Here is a 23,470-nt window from a genome sequence, read left to right on the forward strand (position 1 = left end):
AGGCCCGGCAGGGGAAGGTCGCAGTTGTCACGCCAGCGTAGCTAGTGAAACCTAACCCTGTTACTGATTTCGCCAGCTCGCCGACTGGTGAACTCTACCCCTACACTGCTTTCATGCGAAAAAAATAATAATAATTTCGCCGGTCAAATTGATATCGGTCCATACAACAATGGGGAAGACAATTTTTGCTGAGTTAGGTCTGACAAACAGGCATGACTGCAATGTTTATCTAACATTATTAAAATATATACAAATGATATCGCGACTACCTCTTAATTCATACTATGCTAGCTTTCTGTTTGCAGATATTGATAATACTGACCTATTGGGAGGTGCACACACCTATCGCCGTCTTTATTGTGACGACTGAGGTTACCACGGACCTGTTGTCCAATCAAAGTAAGCTCTTCTTACTACAGTCTTTCTACAGCTAATCAGTTGAACTTTGCTTCCCTGGAGGGTAAGTTGTGGAGAAAAACCTGACGTGCTAGAACAAACTGACTGCAATTTTGGAATCAGCATTCCAATTTTAGTTTCAATCAGCATAAAAATGTAACTTAACAGAATAATGTCTCAAATTGTTCCCAAGTGTTATCAGTTTGAAGCTTGCCAAGATTTACTTTTCATTTTTGTTATTTTTTACATTTCCTTATATGCTTTTGTTGGTTCAATCAATCAATCAAAAGTCAAGCGTTGAAACAAAAATCATATGTGTTTTACCACCATAATGTTTGTAATCTACCAATAACAAATATTAACGTTAAAGACTAGAATAATGCATGAAAGCAGGCTAAACTCAAAACAACGTAGTCTTCAATGCTCCAAGGGGGTCCAGCGAAAGGGACAGTGCGATTTCATAGTATGTGTTTATGTGACAGTGGGGAATCTGCAGAGTGAGGAAGTTGGAGGTCTCTCACTCTCTTGCTCCCAAATGATTCCAGCCTAATCAAGTCTGCTATATCCCCACATATTAAAAACCCAGTTTGCGGTCTTTTGTCCCTGCTGTGATTGCTCCCTACAGGTAACTACTGTAGACTTGAAAGACACCCCGTGTAAGATTGTGTGTGAGGAGCTGGGACACACAAAAGCATACTGTGGACAAACAAACACCAAAAAGGGGCATTCAGGCACAATCTGAATAAACCCGTGTCTTTGTGTTTTTCTGATTAATCTGATCTTTCTTATTTTCTTGACTGCTCTCTGTTTGGTTGCTTTCAGACCTGAAGCCACAGTTAGCATCTAAAGCACATCCCAACGCTGGCTGTCTCACAGCACAACTGTCCAACAATTACGACTTATAACTACAATGACAGTTTTAAAGCATACACAGAGCAACAGTTGTTCGGTGAATCAAGAAAAAAAAGAGATAAACATTTATTCTCTCTATACATACTAAAAATTACATATACGTGTACTATATATAGACATACGGTCACAGCTCTTCCAGAGGGCATTACATGGCAGCTGTGAAGTGCAAAACATGTTCTTTTATGTTCGCTGGAGGCAACTATTGCACCAGAAAAAGATAACACAGATTGCTAAATTGTGCATGTTGAGAAAAAAATAAAACATCCACCCATCCATTATCTGACCCGCTTGTCCTCACGACTGTTGGCCATTTCTCTTGTAAGAAGCCACAAAGGGAGAAAATACATATAGGAATGTGTTTGTATCGAAAGCGTCTACTAATAAAAGCATTTGAGCTATGTCAGTTTCCTTTAGTCAGCAGCTGCTGGACACCGGCACACAATGACCTACTGAAAAGAAGAGGCATAGCAAACCTTGTTTTACGCCTTGCATCAACACATATACAGTAAATAAAAAATACTTTATGGTGCAGCTCAGATGCAGACAATCACAAGAAACTTATACATCATCTGAAAGCACAAATGTCAAACACAAGGATGATCAAATAGTGACACCTCGTACAAATGTTTAATAAAGGAGTTTACAACAGCTTTAAAAACCCTTGAATTCTGGCTTAATGCAAAATTAACTCATTCACTCCCAGTCAGTTTCACTGAAACAACCCCATTCACTCCTGGATTTACTGGATTTTGACTGACTTTGCAAGGTCCACAGAATATTGTGTTCCATTTGTTATAAAAACATGGAACCTACCAAAGGAAAGATTAGCATCTCTTCTTTCATCGGGAAAAAAAGTATATTTCTATATGTTTCCGTTGTATCTGTTTCCAATTAGCATTGGAATTTCATCATGATTCAAAAATCTGTTTAAAACAGTGGGGAAAAAAAAAGAAGAGTTTTTTGCAACATGTCCCTGGTTGATCTCTTATACTCTGGCGCCACCTGCTGGCCGTTTTTGTAACAACTACATTTGATTCAAGCATTCTCTTCAGTTCAGAGGCTGCATCAAGGCCTTCCGTATGTTCTAGCATTGAAAAAAACAACAACGTATGAATATGTCTTTGGGAGCAAATGAGTTAAAAGGATAACCAGTGCAAGTGACCAGTTAGGGAAAACATACACAGTATTACTGTGTTGAATAAATGCTCAGTAAATACTGTCCAGCCAACATTAATGATGTACGATGAGGGAGTTGTGTCGCAGATGCAACACTTACCAATTGTCTAAATTCTCATATAATTTATAAAGTAACCACTAATCGAAAAAAAAAAAATAAAAAATTAAAACAACAACAGGCTCTGACAAGACAGCTGGCTTGCTAGTAGCCTATAGGATGAACAGATGTTCAAAATGAAAAACCGGGAGAAATATGCAATAAATTCTCACCAGGAATTTATTAGGGTGACCAAACATCCTCTTTTGCCATGACATGTCAATTTTTTTACATCCAGTCCGGGTGTATAATTTTTTTCTAATAAATTCAAGAAAGTATCTGCTTGTTATTGTCGGACAAATGGGAGGCAGAGTGCACAGTGTTATTGCCGCAACTGGTAAACCAGGGATTGCTCCCAAGTCGATCGCAAGGGCTGTAGGGAAAAAAAAAAGAGTGGGGTTTGTGTGTGCATGTTATTGTTGTCATATATATATATATATATATATATATATATATATATATATATAAGTAAGTCAGCTGTTTAAATAAGGGCCGAAGCTGTGTCAGCGGCCCAGAATTTTAGCTCACTGGGACAGCACTATGCTCGCAAACTGCGGACGTGGTCGCGGCACGGGTTTGGGCCTCCATTTTAAAGCATCAACAGCCTTTACATTCCTCATAGCCTCTTGCAGTCTGTTCCAGAGGTGAGGATCATATTGATTGAATGCACCCTCTGTGTAAATATTTGTTTGTTCAGAGGGTTGATATGATGAAAGGATATCAGATAGATATGATGGGCCCCAGACCACTAAGACACATAAAGGCTTGTAAAAGAACCTTAAAACCGACCCTGAAACACACGGTCAGCCAAAGCCATGATCTTTACACCAGTGTAATGTTCTCCCGCACTCTGGCCTTTGTCAGCACACGAGCAGCTGAGTTCTGAAGACATATTATCCCAAAGAAGCCCTAACCTAAGATCTGTCAACAAATGCTGAATGTCAACAAAACAGTCAGATAGGTCAGTCAAACTTTATTAATAGATTACAAACCCTCTTTCTGACAACTCTATTTACTCCCAAAATGAAGAAACAGTTTTATAATTTTCTCTGAGGTAAAGTATTAGTATTAGCTAGCGATCCAAGATGGCGGAGGGGTGTGGGGGGGTGTGTGGGGAAGGGGGGGGGGGGGGGTGGCGAGATCTCAATTTATTGGAAGTTTGAGGTTTCTGGGGTTGGCATAAGACTCAGGTTTTGTAACCACGCAGGAGGGGTTTGGTTGGTGCTGGATTTCACTTTGATGGATTGGATGTACTGGCTTCTATGGATCTCACTCTGCCTCATCGATCCTTCCCTCCTTCCTCTCTTTAGTTTTTCCTCTGGTCTCTTGAGATCTCGCTAATTTGTTGGAATTTAGAGGCTTCCGGGGTTGGCGTAAGACTTTGATTTTGTAACCATGGGGAAGGCAGGAAGTGTTTGGTCGGTGCTGGATTTCACTTTGATTTATCTTTCTTTTCTCTTTATTTTTTCTGACCTTTTCTCTGGTCTCCTGACAATTTGAACCTCACGACTCTGGCAAGACTCCGAAGTACCTGGTTAAGGCGAAGGATAATGGGATATTTATAAGGTTTTAGGTGAATTAATGAGTATAAATGTATACGTATTTGCACGCACGCACGGCACGCACGCACGCACGCAAACGCACGCACACATACACAAAAAAAAAATACAAATAAAAAAAAATAAAAAAACAAGATGGCGGGATCTTCTATGCATGCGCGTCACCGATCGTGCAGGGTCACCGATAGCGTCGTGACAGCGAGACCTGTTGAGGCTCAATATTGATCCATATATAAGGGGCACTGGATTATAAGCTTTTGAAAAAATTGAAGGCTTTTAGGTAGGCCTTATAGTCGTGAAAATACGGTACTTATCAGAACCAGCACTACTGCGTAGACCATGCACAAACACACACAAGTGTTGCCGTAAAACAGAATATATTTTCCTTCCAATCTATTTCCAAGAATCTCAAGGATATTTCCGTTTAGGAAAGGACAATAGCAATGTTTCTAGCAATTAAAAGCATATCTGCATGTGTACGCCAAACCAGCCTTCGTCACTCACATGCTTCATCTGCAACGTGAGAAATAAAAGACCATCTTCTTTTAATAGCTGCAGAGGCTCCAGAAGGATCTTTATAGTAAACGCCACAACTCATTAGGCTAATTCCCCTATCACACATTTACTCTGCATCAAACAAAGGAGGAAGAGATGCTGAGAGAAACCCGTGCACCCTCCGAAAAATTGGAATTCTAGTAATTAGTGAAAGAAACATTAAATCCCACAAGAATTTGTGGGTAAAAGTGAAATGGTGGAGATGTTGATTCTTGACCGTTTTCTCTTCTCCAAACCTTTTAAAATCGCTCCATGCTCTGTGTTTTCATGTGGTCATTTGGCACTAGAGAGCACTGCTTAAAAAAAAAAAATGCTCATCTACCTTTTTCACAAAAGGTGTGAAGTCAAGTTGCTTTCAGTATATGAATTTATTTTCACATCTAGTAAGTTAAGAGAATTACACATGAACTGTTGTTAATTATATGTACTAGGTGTATGCATTAAACATTTGTTGATTAATTGTGCAGTGAGATGTTGAAATGCAAAACTATCTGCCATTAACATTAGAATAATGTTTTTTATACATATATTTTGTGTTTGTTTACTTACTATATTCATTGACCCAGATTCAGAGAAATAATTCTACCAAGGAAATGTTAGCGCTTTGTTGTGGAAATAGATTTACAATTTCAAGTGTAATTGCAAGTAGTACTATGAAAATGCCTGAAACATAGGGTTTACCTGTCAACAAAATCACCACAGTGTGTTGTAAATCAGCAGTCTCCATTGGACCATTTTAACATGAAGATACTTTCACAGACCAGCATGGAAACAAATGATTAAATATACAACTTACCATTATGTTGAATGCAGATGTTGTAATTATTGGCAGCCATGCACATGTTTTTCTCTTCAATGAGCCAGTCGGGTCCATAAGAAGACAATGACGGCACATCGTAGCCAGGCTCCAAAAATGGAGCTTTACTCACGTTTAATATTTTTATTTTATTTGTGCTTATATTATGCTTATTTTTATGTCTAAGAATAGACATGAACATTTTTGCAAGTACTACATTTTCATATTATTTCAAATATTTCTCAGCATTGGAATGTGACGTCATGGATTTGGTGCGTGTGTGCTCCTTAGCCTGCGGCTGGGCAGCGAGATCCGAAGCCATAGAAAACAAAGCTTTGAAAGTGACTTAAGCGGGCGCCATATTGTCACCCAGCTTAATTCCATCACTATGCAATGCAATACACTACAACTATTTCCAAAATTTACTATATTAAGGAATATTTTCCACAGAAACCAGTTACAATATATAGTTTATATTTATGTTAATCTGAGATATCAACATGGCTAGTTAGTGAACTATAAAAGAAATAGGATTAGATTATTAAGATTTTTATAGACATTTTCTTTCATCCTTTTTTTATTTTATTTTATTTTATTTTTTTTACTAGGGCCACCAGAAGGGCGAGCATCCCCATTCAAAATAAATTAATAAATAAATAAAAAACACCTCTATAAATTAAATTAGCTTTAAATTAATTATGCTATTATTTGATTAATCACTTTTTATACAAACTCTATAAACTAAAATGATTAAGAAACATGAATAAAAGACGGATAAGAACAGTGTAAAAATAGTGATTAAAAAATGGAAAATACTCTAAAAAATAAAAGTACATGAATAAATATTAGGTAAAAGCTAAATTTAAAAAATGTAGGACATGAGCCTGGGATATAAAAATACCAGTATATATTTTGTTAAAACCAGAATACAGAAGTCAATCCAATTGGTGATCAATGTGTTCATTAGCATCTCTGTGTTGGCACAAGAGAGAAAGTTCTGGCTATATGCTTCACACAGTTTTTTTTTTTTTTTTTTTTTTTTTTTTTTAAACGAACACTTGGTCACTATTTTTCAGATCATCTGTGGAGCAGCCTCCACACCAGCACAGCACATATAAGAAAGACGTGCCACAGAAGATTATCAGAGACCACACACGTCCGCAAAACACACTTTTTAAACTTCTCCCATCTGGCAGATGCTACAGGAGTGTCACAGCCAGAACAACACAACAAAGTAACAGCTTCTGCCCACACGCCATCCGAGTCCTGGACAAATGCATCACAATCGCTCAACCACGGTGTTCATTATTTTTCTTTTGTAATTCTTAACATTTGAATATTAACTTTGTGCAACAGCTATGCAACCTACCAATACATGAATAGATCAACGCCTGTATCTGTGCATCTATTATACATATTTTTTATTTTTCTTTCTGCACTATTGCTACTGTCGAACTAGAATAGTCTTTTTTTTTTCTTTTTTTTTTTAATGGTCACAAATCTCAATTAGAATGAAGTTAGGACATTGTGGAATACATAAAACATAATACAATGATTTGCAAATCCTTTCCAACCTACATCATGCAGTATTTGGTATATCGAATACACTACAAAAACACGACAAGATATTCATTGTTCAAAAATCACTGTTTTTTTGGGGGGGGTTTTCAGATCTCATTTTGAATTTGTTTCTTGCAACATGCCAAAAAAACTGTCTGGACTGAATTTATGTGAACCAATCTCCTGCAAAGACTCCTGTGAGTCCTTCCTTCATTTAAAGTGCGCGCCTCTCGTTGCTAGGGATGTAATGATATCCAAACGTCACAACATGATTCAGCGTTTCCGTTCTATTCATTCAGCGGCGCGGCCTGCCATTCCTAAATCATAGCCACCGCTCCTTCAAATTTCCAATTAAGGCAGTTGGGGGCAGAAGAGGAGTGCAGCCACGCAGTGTTACACCGGATGGATGGTGAGAAAGATGACCAGACAACAGGGCTCGACACTGTGACGAATTTACCGCAAATGCGATCAACCTTATAGTGTTTGCTGGTTAAAAAAAAAAAAAAAACAATAAAAATATCCGTTGGCTGGGTCGCCCAAGTGCACGTTTTAATAAGTAGTGCAACGCATCTTTGAGCCATAACTCGGATCAAGTGCGAGGACGAGTCAAGATCGCCACCACGTGCTGACTGCTGAAGGCCAACCAAAATAAATGGCTAACAACTAATACATGGATGTCAATGCAATAGACTCTCTAAAGAAATTGACTCTCAAAGCCCACGGTGGCGTCTTCTAACTTGACTCGTTACAGTCCACGGTATTTCGTGGCCATTTGTGACTGTACATCTGTCCCCTTTAGAGCAGGAAAACTCTGAACAAGAATAATATTCAGTCATAGTATCGCAGTTTTATTTTCATCAGTCTTCTGCGCTTGTGCTCACTTACACCTGATTGGGAAACATTGATTTGATTGGTTATGATGCAGAGGCAGGTTGTGAAGCTTTGGTTTTCCCAAGGGGAAGATGTTTGAGAGGCCTGACCCCGGGTTTTCACCGGATGCGGTTGCGGTGCGGTGCGGTGCGTATTGACTGCGTGCTCCGGACGGGTCAATTTTTTTGTCAATCCACACCGGCTCCGCACAGCTGCGGTCCGGCAGATCCGTCCGGCACGCCGCAGGCCTTCCGCAGTCGACACGCAACGCACCCGCAAGCGGTGTAAACTTCACCATTCGAATGAATGGAATCTAATTGCTTGCGTCGCCGGACCGCATCGCAACCGCACCGCAACCGCATCCGGTGAAAACCCGGGGTCACTATAAGAGCTGGACCCCCTGTGTTGAACAAATAATGTTCACATAAAAGAAAAACATTTTTTTTTCCCTCAATATTTTATTTTAAAGTTATATAAAAGAAATTATTTGTTTTGCCAGCCTCTGCTTGTTGCAGACAGTTCTTGTCTCGCAAATATATCTTGAGTCATTGTCAATCTTTACGTCATATGAACCTACGGTATGCACAATGAGACGACTGTACATCAGCAAATATGGTCATGCTGCACCTCCCCCAAAAATGATGCGAACAAATCCTGTCCAACTGAGAAAGTTAGTGTAAAAGTTAGTGTAGAGCCCTGCAGACAACACCGAATGCCCTTTCTTGATGAATTAATTTCTGTCACGCCCCGTCACTCCGGGCACAATGTGAAAAATAAAAAATAAAATCCATCAATTTTAACAACCCAAAGTTTGCCTGTCTCCGCTATTGAAAAAATCCTAGAGGATACACTTATATCAGGATATGAACCTCACGATACAATAATTATCACATTATTGTGGGGAGATTGGCGGAATAATAAAAGCCCACAATACTGTATAAAAGCTATTAAAAAATACTATATATTTAAAAAAAAAAAAAAAAAAAAAAGTTATATTATATAAAAAACTGCGATTTATAATCCGAAAAATACGGTACATTTTGCCAAAAGTTGTCATGAGTCTGAAGCTATGGTAGCCCATTGGTGATTTAAAAAACAAAACAAAACAAAACAAGTGAACATACACAAAACACCCAAGACAATGACATGGATGGCCAAATAGGTGGCGCTAAGTTCCGCTAACATTAAACTTTGCTACAAAGGGACTGCAAAATATCATCCTGCAGAGGCACAAATGGCCACAAATTAGTTTGAGACCCCTATTATAGCTAATAAAGGTTCAACCAGCAGTTGAATTATGGGTTGTTGGTCATGTAGTCCACCATAGTTCATATAGCATGTATCGTACAAGTGCAGCATCTGGAAACGCTATATCCCGCAATCTTCTTCCACTTTCGATGCATGTGAAAAGCCATTTTGAATTAACTAATGTGTATAAATGCATTAAAGACTGGATACACAGATCACAGCTGTTTCAGGCACTCCAATCAAGCTGCTAATGAAAAACATCAGGGCTTTCAACGTTAATGTATTTTCTACACCGAAGGCAGAGGGCGACAGCGAGTGAGAGAGAGATTGAGAGCCAGAGAGAGCAAGGCAGAGAGAGCGAGAGCTAATTTCCTGGTGCAGCCAAGTTCCCATCTTTCTATCTCAGATTGTATTTGTGGATGACGACAGTTCTGTTGCTTTAATTCCTCATTAAAAAAAAAAAAGAGCATTCAAGCAACAAGGTTTTCTTCATGTTTTTGAGACCTTAATGAAATTTGCGTAGGTGGAAACAATGGAGAAACAACAGTATGTTGGGGATAATAGCTTGTGGCAAAATATTTGCAAAACAAGCTATGAAGTTTATTTGTTGAACAGTTCACCATTTTGAATTATGAACTATGATCCAAACTGTGGGTAGTTAAAATTGAAATTTGTGACCTGAACTTTAAACTAGTTCATGTAGAAATATTACCAACACTGCCCATGTGCTATACATATGTTGTGAGGCTACCCGAATCTGAACCTGAGTACTTTAATCTGTATGTGGTTGCGGAAGGAAGAGGCAACTGAAGGCCATCCAAAAAAAGCATGAGAACATTGAGAAGGGAATGATTAGACCAGAGCCTCCAACCAAGAAAAACTGCTCCAAAGATGGCTGCTCACATCAAAGCAAGCCTTGTATCTCAGAGGAGTTGCAAAGGATTTTACAGCAGCTTGCCTCAGGCCTGAGTGCAGGGGCTCGCACCTACTTAGACTGTGCCGGCGGGTAGCCCCGGGTGGGAGCCGGGGAACAGGTCCAACAGACGACCCAATACAGTCTGCAGTGTCATCATTACAGGAACATACGGCAACAGACATAAGACACCTTACTTCTTATTTATCTAAAAAAAAAACTACCCCAAAATACTGCATTGTCTATACTAGAGGATTATTCAGCTGGAAAAAATCAGAATTTTGAATAATTTATTTCATAAATACATAATAGAATGTCCTGCAATTGGCTTGCAACCGGCTCAGGGTGTACCCTGCCTACTGCCCGATGCCAGCTGGGATGGGCTCCAGCACCCGCGTGACCCTTGTGAGGAATAAGCGGTTAAGAAAATGGATGGATGGATGGATGGATGGATGGATGGATGGATGGATATATAAATAAAGATGACTTGACTTTTGCTTCATATTCCACTGAGTTGTGAAGGTTGCGATTGTTGAAGTTGCCAACTATGAGGTTGTCGTCTCAGTCATTTAGCGACATTTCTGCGACGTCTGCAACATTTGACAGTGTGCGAATTAACCAGAAATTTGAGTCTAATTGATCCACACAATGGATGTAAATGATTATTGTTTGTTGCCTTTTCATTATAAAATGTAAATATTTGACAATTTTGTCCAGTCCACGTCTTCGCTGTGATGTGTTGCACACATGTAACACGGCCCTGTTCATTTTGTACTTATTGCCTGGTCTATTGTGCTATGAAAATGCATATAGCGTCATCAAGTATTGCCATAATTTAGATAGAACTCTTACCCATCTCAAAGAAAAAAACAAAACATTTATTGCGGAAGTGACTGGCGATCACAGCCAACCCATGTTTGTGTGTGCAACGAGTTGATTACGTTGGCATATGAATGAAAACGCTGTGCCACTGTAATGGACCGCTTGTGCACAATACAGGTTGGCTGTGTTCGCTCAAATTCTCTTTCTTTCTTTCTGGACGGAAGAATATGAAACCTGAGATGGGTATGAGGGCTGTCCAAATTTTGATAATACTTGATGATGCCATATGGCATATTTATAGCGCAATAGACCAGGAAATAAGTGCAAACTGAGCAGGGCTGTGTTGTAACAGTAATTTCATCGACTTGACTGTCCGTGCATGGGCAAATTGAGTATTTGCAAAACATGAAATACAAACTAGAAAATATGTCCAAGCTAGCTTTTTGTTTTTATTTTTTTTTAATATTTCAATGTGTGTGCCGCTCCAAGCAGAGCCGCAGTCATCTTAACAGAGCTTGCTCCGCCCACAAGCACTCTCTCATCGTAGTATATGGGCGTCAGAGTGAATGTATGGGACCTCGGAATGAACTTTGGCGTCACATTTTATAATAAATTATAGACTATCACGCCTTTCCTGTTATTACAAATGTGTAAGACAAGAGTGTAATGGGTCATTAGGATCATTTATGCACTTGTATCGGCAGAGTTTGAAGGGCAACACGTGGAAATTGTGCAAATCACATGATTGACATGAAGCTTTTTATGTCTTTACTGTTATGCACTTTTTTCTTTACCATTATACCTGGACAAAAATGTATTTCAGTGGCCCACCAAACGTTGAATTGAATAAAGTTGTTCATAAACGAAAGTTGTCAATGCTTGATTTCTCCCACACAAGTTTAAGAAATCTTGTTCAAATTACATTGAATGGACTGCCATGAAATTAAGTGTCTTCATCTCTTGATGGATTTTACTATTATGGTCTAAAACAGGGGTGGGCAATTCCGGTCCTCGAGGTCCCGGAGTCCTGCAGGTTTTAGAGGTTTCCTTCCTCCAACACAGCTGATTCAAATGAACAGGATTGTTATCAGGCTTGTGCAGAATTTTCTGATGACCTGATCATATGAATCAGGTGTGTTGGAGAAGGGAAACATCCAAAACCTGCAGGACTTTGGCCCATTGAGGACCGAGTTTCCCCACCCCTGGTCTAAAACTTTTGAATCAGTAACTTAAATAACTTTTTGAAAATGGGCCTTCAGGCAAGGCTGTTTCAGAATGGGAGACATTTACCCATATAAATTCAAGGCGGGATAACAAAAACTAGCTACATTTGAATTATTTTTATCTGAAATGACCTACATAGTATTTATCTTCCTGATCTAAAATATATATAAATATTAGGGATGGGTGAGCACCGATACCGGGTATCGGTATCGGGCTGATACCAGCCTTTTTTCAAGTACTCGAGTACTCGTGATGCAGACGAGTACAAGCGACCGATGGCAGAGGGGAAGACGTTAAGTGAGTCCTCCTTGCCTATAACTGGCGCTAGCTTGCAGCAGTTTTTCACCAAAACTTCACCGGTTTGGAAATACTTCAAAATTGTGAATCTTAAACTAAAAGAGCATTTTTGTGTTTTATTTAGAGCGTTAAAACTATTGAAGAGTGACTATGTTGTTTTTTTGTTGTCAAAATTAAAGGAAATATATTTGTTTAAAAATATCTTTTAGTGATTTTTTTTAATTTGCCGAAATGTACTACTGGTATCGGCAGTTGGTATCGGTATCGGTGAGTACTGAGGGTCTGAGTATCGGTATCGGTCTGAAAAAAAGTGGTATCGAACAACCCCAATAAATATATTTGGAAAAAAGTGCATTTTATTATTCTAATGATGTATTTTTTTGTGGTAGTTTTTTTTTTTGTGAGCACCCTATAGTGCCCTCTACTGGCCAGCCACCATTTTTCGGTTTTCGTCCATTTCTTCCCAGTTCTTTTGTTCAATTGTTTGTCACGTGGGTGATTATCCATCCATCCATCCATCCATCCATCCATCCAAGTGGTTTGCTTATTCCTCACACGGGGTGCGGGGGTGCTGCCAGCTGTCTTTGGGCAGCAGGCGGGCTACACCTTGAACTGGTTGCTAGCCAATTTCCCCTTGTAATGTAACTGCTTATGCTTTGTTCATTTTGACCGAATGTCCAAGCCTAAGAAAATGCACAAGATTTTACCTTAAAGAGCTTTAAAAACCATTAAAATTGTAACATTCCAACTTGCCGTGTGGCTCTCATACTTATTCACAAAACCACATCCTAAATTGTAGTGCGTGGTCTGAGACTGACATGGGGCAAACTCCATTAATGTTTTTCTATATCAGTTTTCTAAACTAACTAGTTTTTATTTACTGGACAATAAGGACCCATTTGTCCCCCCTATGCAATTTCATTGAGCTGGGTCTCAAAGTATTTTTAAGTTGAAATTGGCTGCAGTCAGATGGTAAACGATATACTGAATGGGTTGTACCAACCTGTAAACAGCTCTTTTGTCAGATTCTAGCTGGGTCTGTGGGTCAAGGGTCACACTGACAGAGTTATTTCCTCCTGCAGAGGCTGCTGGGATGAGGACCTGTGAGGTCTTGTTGTTCTGCTGGGTTGTGCCCGTCATCTGTGAACCAAAAAATGATGATGCAAATCTAACAGTGTTCGAAAACCAACAGATACAGAGAAAAGACAGTGTTTATAAACAATGTCAACTGCTATAATTCTAATCATCATGCAGCTTCGAGTAAGGTATTTTAATAATCACTTCCCAAATGCAATCAGCTGTGACATGCATTGCATACTGGCAGACTACAAATGAGAATTGACAGGGAATTATTTTGCACAACAGGGCAGCTCTTTTGTAATCAACTTGTTAAATAAAATGAAACAGAAGTCTCAATTAAACATTACACAATGTGCAGGTCATACAGCATTTAAAGATTCCTGTTAAGCAACTGTCAATTGGCATTTAGTAAATGAAACACGTCGCTGGTCATTTAACCTGACTTTTTTTTTTTATAAAAAAAATTGTATAGTGATCAAAACGTTTCTCTTTCTACCTTTTAGTTCTGTCTTTAGTTTATACATTCCAGCACCCCACCCCCACCGCCATTCTTGTGACAGGTTGGGGTGGGTGAAAGCTTCAAGTCTTAATCCCAGCACCAAATGGGAAATAAATTAGCTTCTTCACACTTAACTAGCAATCATTTGCATTTTCCGAACATGCATACTGCTCCTCTTCTCTTGCATTAATCCTCTGGGTGAAAGCAGACAGAGGTGGTGGAAGATGAGGAGGAGGAGGGTGAGGATGAACATGCTCTACTTCCTCTCGGTGGGATTGTCTGCACTGGGGGACAATGGCTCGATCCAGATACATTCAAAGTTTATTAATTAACACTGACCTGTTGGTCACACATATCACACACTGGGGTATGCTGGTTGATGATGAAGTAAGGTACTGTACATTTGTTTTTCCCACACACTTATTTTGCTCAACTAATCTACGTTGTATTTATTTTTGGTGCACCCTGTGTGCAAAATCTATTATTATACGTACAGTATATATATATATATATATATATATATATATATATATATATATATATATATATATATATATATATATATATATATATATATATATATATTTATTTATTTATTTATTTATTTTTATTTTTTAATTTATCGTAAGAAATTTTAACAAACAACAACAATATAAGGCTCGTATGTACACACTGTAGACATGCAATTAACAATCATGGACTAATTACTATAAACTAAACTGCAACCTCAATCTTGTAAATTCTTCAATTTACTCACTGTACACTCAAAAAAGAGAATTACTGAACCAATTTAAGAGTACAAATTGAATTGTTGACCAACTTAAAAAAAATACTTCAATTGGTAACACACGATTGAATTAAGCTAATTCGAAATGAATAGGCTATACAGTGATACCTCGGCTCACGAACGCTTCAGCTCACGAACTTTTCGCCTCACGAACATTAAATTCGCGAAAATTTAGTCTCGGCTGACGAACTACTTTTCGGCAGACGAACCAAACCACGCGGTCGAACAGCACCACGGTGGCGGCCACAAGAAGCTGACGCACGCTCACGGCGTCCCAGTTCGTCACCCCCTTTCTTTTAGTGCGGACGCGGTTTGTGTTTAATAGACATTTTGAGTGTACTTTTGCTATTATGGGACCGAAAAAGACCCCACCGCAGGCTAGTGTTAAGCATAATGCTTACCAGCGAGGGACGGCGATTCGGCGGCGCGTTTGCATTGTAGTCAATGGAGTTCGCGCCACTAAAAAAAGCGAGAGTACCATCACGTACCTCAAAAAAGGAGAAAATCGTGCCACGGCTGTTTAGTCCCAGGAAAGAGGTGAAAGTAGTTGACGGTGCTCACTTTTTGTTGACTCGCTAAAGTGCTCCACTTCCTTGTTCACCAAGGGACACACCTCCGCTCCGGTGAGCACGAAAGTGCGAATGAGCGACAACCGTTCCATAAACACTCTACGCGGTGAAACGCTCGCGAATGAAGTAAGTCTACCATTGCTACTATCCTTAAGAACTACCATCACAAAGTAAAATAAAACGACTTTATTATACAGTACAATTTATTTCTTTAATTACAATACAATAAAAATAAATAATAAAAATAAGGTATATTTTTGTGTAGTTTTAAGGCTTATTTAGTAGAAAATTATGTTTTATAGGGACCTGGGAACGGATTATTCTAATTTTAATGGTTTCTTATGGGAAATAAATGTTCGGAAGAAGAACTTTTCGGTTTACACACACTCTCTGGGAACCAATTAAGTTCGTAAACCGAGGTATCACTGTATTAAGTTTAATTAATTATGATATTATTAAACTTAACATATACACTTTAGATTACCTTTGGATTAGCTTAATTCAGTGCTTCTCAATTATTTTCCGTCATGCCCCCCCCAGTAAGAAGAAAACGCCCCCCCACCCCCACCCCCCGCGACTATAAATAGTATAATTTGTCTATAAAATTGTTATAAGCACACCTCTGCATAACGCTATTCTTATTAATGTATAAGAGAAGAAAAAATGAAAGAAATACGGACAAAGAATAGCTTTATTAACTGTAACAGAAAAGATTTACAGTGCATCTGAAATTAAAAAATAAAATTAAATCTTTAATTAAACTATAAACATTTTTTGACTGACCATGTCAAACCATATGATACGGAAAAATATAATTACATAAAATCAATAAATAAAAATGCATTCAAACTGATCACCAACATTAACTCAGGACCACAATATTTAAAAAAAATGAAAAAAAACTGCAAAACAAAAATATATAAAATAATTTGTGCTGAATTTTTTTATTTGCTGAGTGCAAAGCGCGCATACTCAGTGCAAACAAAACACCTACACCACTGAGCGAATGCTCCCTGCGCACACTCTGCCAATAATGAGAGCGCCACTGCCCCCTAATGTAGTGGAGGTGCAATTGCACTTTATTCTAGGACAGTAAAAAAATAAAAAATAAAAAGCATGTTCCCCGAGGTCAAACGCGCCCCCCTTGATGGAGCCTCGCGCCCCCCTGGGGGGGCCCGCCCCACTATTTGAGAAGCACTGGCTTAATTCAAGTGAATATATTAAGTTTAATGAATTCAATAAATGAAGCTTAATATATTCACTTTGGCTGGCTGGGATAGGCTCCAGCACCCCGTGTCCCTGATGAGGAGTAAGCGGTTAAGAAAATGGATGGATGGATAATCACTTTGGATTAATTCAATTCAATCAAGTGTTACCAATTGAAGCAATTTTTTGTTAAATTGGTCAACAATTCAATTTGTAATCTTAAATTGGTTCATCAATAATCTTTTTAGATTGTAGCAGACAGCACACTGTAAAGTAAACAACTAACTTAAGCATTTAGTAATAGTGGAGATACAGTATAAACCGAGTGCACAATAATTATCCCAATAAAGTACTTAGTCTACTGTGCATATTAAGGCAAGTATTTTGACCTTCCACAATTGTATTGTTCATTTATCAGATGTAAAAATTTACTTGTTTTCAACATATTTGTGCAATGACGGCTTTTATGGCCTAACAGATCAACACTCGGAGTCTCTATTTTCGTAGATAGGCGCACGTGGGCTCAGCGTAAAAAAGGGCACATCTCACTTTTTGTGCAGGGGCAAGTCTAGTCTGTCTCTCTCCCAGCGGATCTTGAAATTTGGCAACATATGGTAGGCTGCTAAAAACATCTTCATGCCAATGCAAGTCTAGTTTAGTGTGTTTGTGGATGCTGTCCCAGCGCACTGAGCTGTTGCACCCCTGGGCGCATCTCCAGTTTGGTGACAAAAAAGTAGATGAGATTTTAGACTCTGTAAGACCAGGTCTAACTGGTGGCGCAGGTGTAACATGATTTTAGTAACATGATTTTAGTGGATTTCATCGAGGCACAGGTACACAGATTTGGTGGTGAGGTGGAAGTCCTCTACTTCATTCAGATGTATGACAGCAACGTGGAAACTCCCTTTGAATCAATGTAAAAATCAATTCATTGAATACATTTTAATCATTATCATCTTGATAGCACCGCTTCGACCACATAGTACTAGTTTACCTGTAGTTGACCGACCAATGTCATGCACAAACACCAGTGAGTCTGTCCCGATATGCACCACCCTGATTCCACCGCCACTACGATTGGAAAAGGCTACGTTCAATCCCCCAACGCCGCACAAAGGAGCAAATGCCGTCACACTCAACTCTATCTCTGCAAGTCTACAAAAATACCATAGGGAAGAAAACTCCACCCATGCGCACAGTTAGCCTGCTCATTGCGCCAGACTTGCGCTGGGAACGAAAAAAAGAGCCTTGGACGTCAAGGTGCGCATACATATTTGGCAATGATTATCCCTGGGCAAAATGGCCCCAAATGAGCTATGACTGACTATGAAATGTTAAAAATTGTAAAAGATTCTTCAGAGTGCTGCAGCGTGCGTGAAATTGCAAAGATAATGGGCCATGATCACGAAACTATCAACCATTTTATTTTTGTTGCAAAAGGTCAACAGGGTTGAAAGAAATGTTTTGTATAAATATTGGGTTTCATATTTAAAATGCTTGCTACCTTTTCTCAGTGGTGTGATTAATAGGAATATTTTGCAGCCAACATGTATGATCACATACTGTAAATGTGTTACTATGACTTTTCAGTGTTGGTCAATTAATGATTTTTTTTAAATTTTATTTTATATTATTTTTTTTCCAATTCTGACCAACCTGTTGGCTCTCCTGGTACGATGGTGGAGGAACGCGCTGGGTGGCCATCATTATCACTGCAGGTGCCGGGGACGCATGTTGCATCATGGGATAGCGTCACATTGAGACTGAGAACGATAGAACATCGAAAAGAGGAGTCAAGTGATTGAAAATTGTATGACAACAGCAGCCACCAGGTGGTAATAGGAAAGCATTGTATGTCCAAGCATCTCACGCACACTATTTTCCATTAGCCAAACCACTGTCATCTGTAAGCGCTGCACAGTTGACAGAGACACTCGATGTATCATGATAATTGTTTAAAACATGAACAATGAAGTGCAAAAATAAACACCATGTTATTTATGTAAATATATGTTACATGTAAGCAGGTTCATAAATATACTGGAAAGAACGCTATGGCCTAAACAGGGGTCTGCAATCTGCGGCTCTGGAGCCACACGTGGCTCTTTAGACCCTCTTTTGTGGCTCCCTGTGGAGCTCTAAAAAAATAACAGAAATTAATATTATAATAATATGTAATAATAATAATATAATTATTGATAAAAAATGTTAGAGTCCAAAGTTTTAAGCTGTCAGAAAAAGGAAAACAAAATGTAGATGAAAAAGTTTTGAAAAATTGCATAAAAATGTCCAAAAATTAGCATAAAATGTCCAAGAAGAAAGAAGAAAATTAAAAAAAATTTACAATAAATTGTCTTTTAAACTGCCAAATATGTCAGAGAATTGAATGAAAAAGGCAGAAAAGAAAATGTTTAAAAAGTAACGATAAAATGTCCAAAAACAAAAGAAGAAATCCCGGAAAATACCATAAAATGTCCACAAAATTGCCAAAAATGTCAGAAAATTGATATTTAATATGAATTTTGACAAAAAGGCAGAAATGTGTATATATATATATATATATATATATATATATATAAATATATATATATATATATATATATATATATATAAATATATATATATATATATATATATATATATATATATATATATATATAAGTATGGAAAAGTAAAAAAACAAAAAAACACCAAAAAACAGAAGACAAAGGGTAAAAAAAAAAGGTTTAAAAAAAAAAAAAAACAATCTCAAACTATTGGATGCTGCATATTTTTCTGTTATGGTGCAGCTCTAATTAGCTCTTGGGCCTTTAGTACATTAGACTAAGACTAATACACAGTTTCGTTCATCCTAATGTTCAAGTGTTTTGCTGCTCCAGACAGATTTTTTATTTTTTTTTACCTAAAATGGCTCCTTTGACAGCAAAGGTTGCTGATCGCTGTCCTAAACAAAGCTTTAGATCGTAATTATGAAGCTAATACGTCATAGTGCAGAAACTTTGGTTGTCTCCACATGAAGACAGCTGGGTCATTGTTGCATCATTATCAAGCCAATCAAAAAGGCTAATTAGGGCTGTTGTCAGTGGGCTAATTGCTATCGGCCAGGACCCCACACAGCTAAATGCTTTACCCTGCGGAATGCCACTGTCACATTCACTCAGTTACTGTAGGAGCTAATTGGTTCAGGGGTGCATTGCACACACAAATAGGCCCCCTGCAATCAGCCCAACTTACTATATGCAAGCACAGCAGGAGAATCATCCCGAAGCTACAGATAACCTATGTGTTTATGCTGCATGAAAATATCCTGTAAATTGCCACTTTGAGCCTGAGGAGAGAGTGTTTTGGTATAATAATAACAATAAAAGTAATGCCTTACAAGGTACCCAATGATGCTTAAATAGATGTAACTGCAAGCCTTAGATAATAAGTCTTCTTCATTAATGGCAATTTTTTTTTAACGCTATATTACTTGGATTCAAGATGCAAAATCAAAATCTTTCCAAAAATATGTATCAATTAAATACAGTAGACAATACCAGAGTATGCAATTAATGTGCTTTTGTATGAGTGTGTTGTTGTGTTCATAGTTAAGAGGTCTCAACAGGTGCAATACCTAATGAAATAAATAATGAAAAAAAATATTGAATCTTGAAATGGTGTCAACATACTGTAAGATGTTTGTTGTCTTAAGAGTTAATTAATTTTTCAAAATATAGATAGGCTTTAGTGCCCTGCGATTGGCTGGCAACCAGTCCAGGGTGTACCCGCCTACTGCCCAAAGCCCACTGAGATAGGCTCCAGCACCCCCCGCTACCCTTGTGAGGAATAAGCAGTCAAGAAAATCGTGAGAATAGGCGGTTCAAATGATTTATTGATGGATGGGTGGATGGATGGATGGATGGATGGATGGATGGATGGATGGACGGACGGACGGATGGACGGATATAGCATTGTCATCCTTTTAACATTTAGAAAAAATCTCCAAATCCAATCCAAGGTATTAATTAATCATTCCGCAGGAAAAAAACAAAATATTTTGTCCAGAATGAATTTGACAACTTAATTATTTTTCATGTACAATTAATACCTTTAAAAACACATTTTTCCACTTGCTGTCGATTGAAGATGACATCATCTGTGCTGAGGTAATAGGTAATAACCATTCGTGGATCACCTGTTTTCTGGGTCTGAGCCATGTTTGGTCGTTACCAATTTCCTCAGCACAGGTGATGTCATCTTCAGTCAACAGCAAGTGGAAAAATTGTATTCATTAGGTATTCATTGTTCATAAAAAAAATAATGAAAATATCACATTAATTATAAACAAAATACCATTTTCTTACTGTTGAAAATGGCTCAATGTGTCAAGTATCCATTTTCTTAACGGCTTATTCCTCACAAGTGTCTCGAGGGTGCTGGAGCCTATCCCATCTGGCTTTGGGCAGCAGGCGGGGTTCACCCTGAACTGGTTCCCTGCCAATTACAGGGCACACAAAGACGAACAGCCACTCACAAGCACACCTAGGGACAATTCGGAGCACCCAATCAACCTGCCATACATGTCTTTGGAATGTGGGAGGAGACCGGAGTACCCGGAGAAGACCCACGCGGGCACGGGGAGAACATGCAAACTCCACTGTGGCATATATCCTTTCTCATAAATTCAGACATATGTATAAAACAAAAACAAAGGTGCATTGTGGAGTTTAAAATGTTAATATGAACGCTTTATGTACATCCTGGATTCTCCACCAATGCCCAGATGAGTACAAAGAGCCCTGACTTTTTAACTGTGACTGTGACTATCAGCTTGTATATCCCCTTCAGTGTTTGCCCCGAACACCCCCCCAGTTTCTTGGGAGTGAGCAGGGTGACGTCATGCTCGCGGACATTTACGCCCGATTCACACTGACTGCGAAAGAGATACGAAACCGGATCTGTACGGACACGGCAAGGAAAAGAAATCATTTGCGTCCACGAGCCAATTCACACCAGCTGCGGTGCTGTGCATATCCGGATACGGAGCTCCGCAAGGTCTCCGCAAGGTTTCTATTTTCTCTCGATTCTGCATACAGATTGTCATGAAGCTGAAGAAATTACACGAACCAGACAGGAAGTCTGGCGACAGCATGCAAGGTAGAGCCGGTATATTTCAAAATAAAACCGTACATAGATTGACATGAGTCTGACATTTAAAAGACCAAATACGAGCTTGACATAAATTTAACATGATAACATAACACTATTTAAACACAAAACGTACTTACCCTATAGTAGAAGAGCCAAAGTCCTGGAAATAATAAATGAAAGGCAAGTGTGGCTATTGGTTACAAGTAGCTCTCTCTATAAACGGTTGTTATCGCATGAACTCAACTCTTAAGTTTGAATCCCCGTGATCTTGAAGTCTCGCGGGTGCAGTTTCAGCTCACGCACCCCACTTGGTGTGAATTGCAGTCCGTACGGATGCTGTTCGGACACCGCTTCGTATCCGTACCGCGGTCAGTGTGAATCTGCTGTTAGTGTTAGCGTACGACACAATTAGGATGGAAACTAGGGAAAAAAAACAAAAAACAAGAGTCCAACCAAGAAAACAAAAAAAAAAAAAATTTATTCTTACTTGTACGCACACCATGCATGAGCTTGACACAAAGGCTTCAGTTATGCGTTAGGCCAGAGGTGGCAGTTGCAAGTAAAAAAAAGTGATAAACTCCACAAAGCGCCTTTAAAGTCCAACTCCTTTCGTTCAGGTTAGAAAACTTTTTAGCTTTACTGCATGTACAACATTGCCTTTCTACCGACTCATTTTCACAATGCATTTAGCAAGGCTAGCCTGTCACGATAACAAAATTCCGGACAATTAAAATTTCCCAGAAACTATTGTTTGATTTCGTCTAATGATATAGTGATGATGTTAAGAGCTGTAACGTCTCTCCAGGTTGGTTATCTCACCTTGTTGAATGTAAACACACAAACGGCTACTATTGGCGGTAGCTGACGCTGAAAGAGAATAACAGCATTCAACAAAGGCACCCTCAACACAGCTCGTGCTCGCCCTCCCTTCCCATGAGCCATGTGATGCATTCATCACAAACGTTCAGAAAAAAAGAAGAGGAACAGCATAACTTTTCAAAACCTTTTCAAAGGCTCAGGAAAGGTTCTTTGCAAATGATGTAATAAATACTCGCCTAAATGAAAGTAAAAAAAATAAATCTTATATAATGTCATTGGCATGCTTGTATAAACGTGTTGCTCCCTTGATGCGCCAGAACTGGAGTGATATACAGGGTGTTCCAAAATGGTTGACCCCATTCTAAATGCCCGTATCTCGGAAACTACTTGATGGATCTTAATGAAACTAAATACACGTTATGTTGAAGCTCATAAGTTTTATTGGTTAAATTATTAACTTTTCCACTCGTGTGAAACTTGGCTTCATCACTAAAAACTAGCCGATCATCGAAATCGTCTTCTTCGAGTTTATCTAGCATTTCAACACAAAATTCTTTACATTTTCGCTTATCAACTTCCCTCAAGGCCTGAACGAGCCGCAGCTTGTAAGGTTTAAATTGCAATCGTTTCACGCAAAATGCCTTTTCTTTTGAAGTGAACGGCATTTCTTAACCTGAAAAGATAGAAATGCCAAACGTTACACACAAAAACTTGAAACGTTTCTCCACAAGCTGTGAAAATTTGAGGTCATTCCAACGAAAATTGTCAAAATTATTGGCCTACGAAATGCGGTCAAAACATTTTGGAACGCCCTGTAGACTGTGTCGGACCTCTGGTCTCCCTGTCAATTCTGACACTCGAAATAGAGTTGCACGTGCTGATTAAGACCCGATGGGACATATGCGAATCAAACTGTAATGTTTAAACGTCCTTCTTAAAATGAGCCGAGTCA

At 38.7% G+C, this 23,470-nt stretch overlaps 1 protein-coding gene across 9 annotated transcripts in view; it reads right to left on the bottom strand.

Annotated features, from left to right (window-relative positions):
- The window catches only part of LOC144006024 (homeobox protein PKNOX2-like), a 128,667-nt gene that overhangs the window by 34,815 nt on the left and 70,382 nt on the right, over window positions 1-23,470 (bottom strand). For 3 of the 9 annotated variants that reach the window (XM_077504635.1, XM_077504637.1, XM_077504636.1), the window contains one exon: window positions 13,429-13,565. In XM_077504635.1, the coding sequence (XP_077360761.1) occupies window positions 13,429-13,565 (137 nt within the window). Of the gene's footprint in view, window positions 1-13,428; window positions 13,566-15,279; window positions 15,432-18,222; window positions 18,330-20,912; window positions 21,020-21,836; window positions 22,083-22,518; window positions 22,672-23,470 lie in introns of those variants that run through there. The other 6 variants (XM_077504642.1, XM_077504640.1, XM_077504639.1 and 3 more) reach the window with 6 other exon arrangements.

The sequence above is a fragment of the Festucalex cinctus genome, chromosome 18, assembly GCF_051991245.1.
Source record: "Festucalex cinctus isolate MCC-2025b chromosome 18, RoL_Fcin_1.0, whole genome shotgun sequence".
Lineage (NCBI taxonomy): Eukaryota > Metazoa > Chordata > Actinopteri > Syngnathiformes > Syngnathidae > Festucalex > Festucalex cinctus.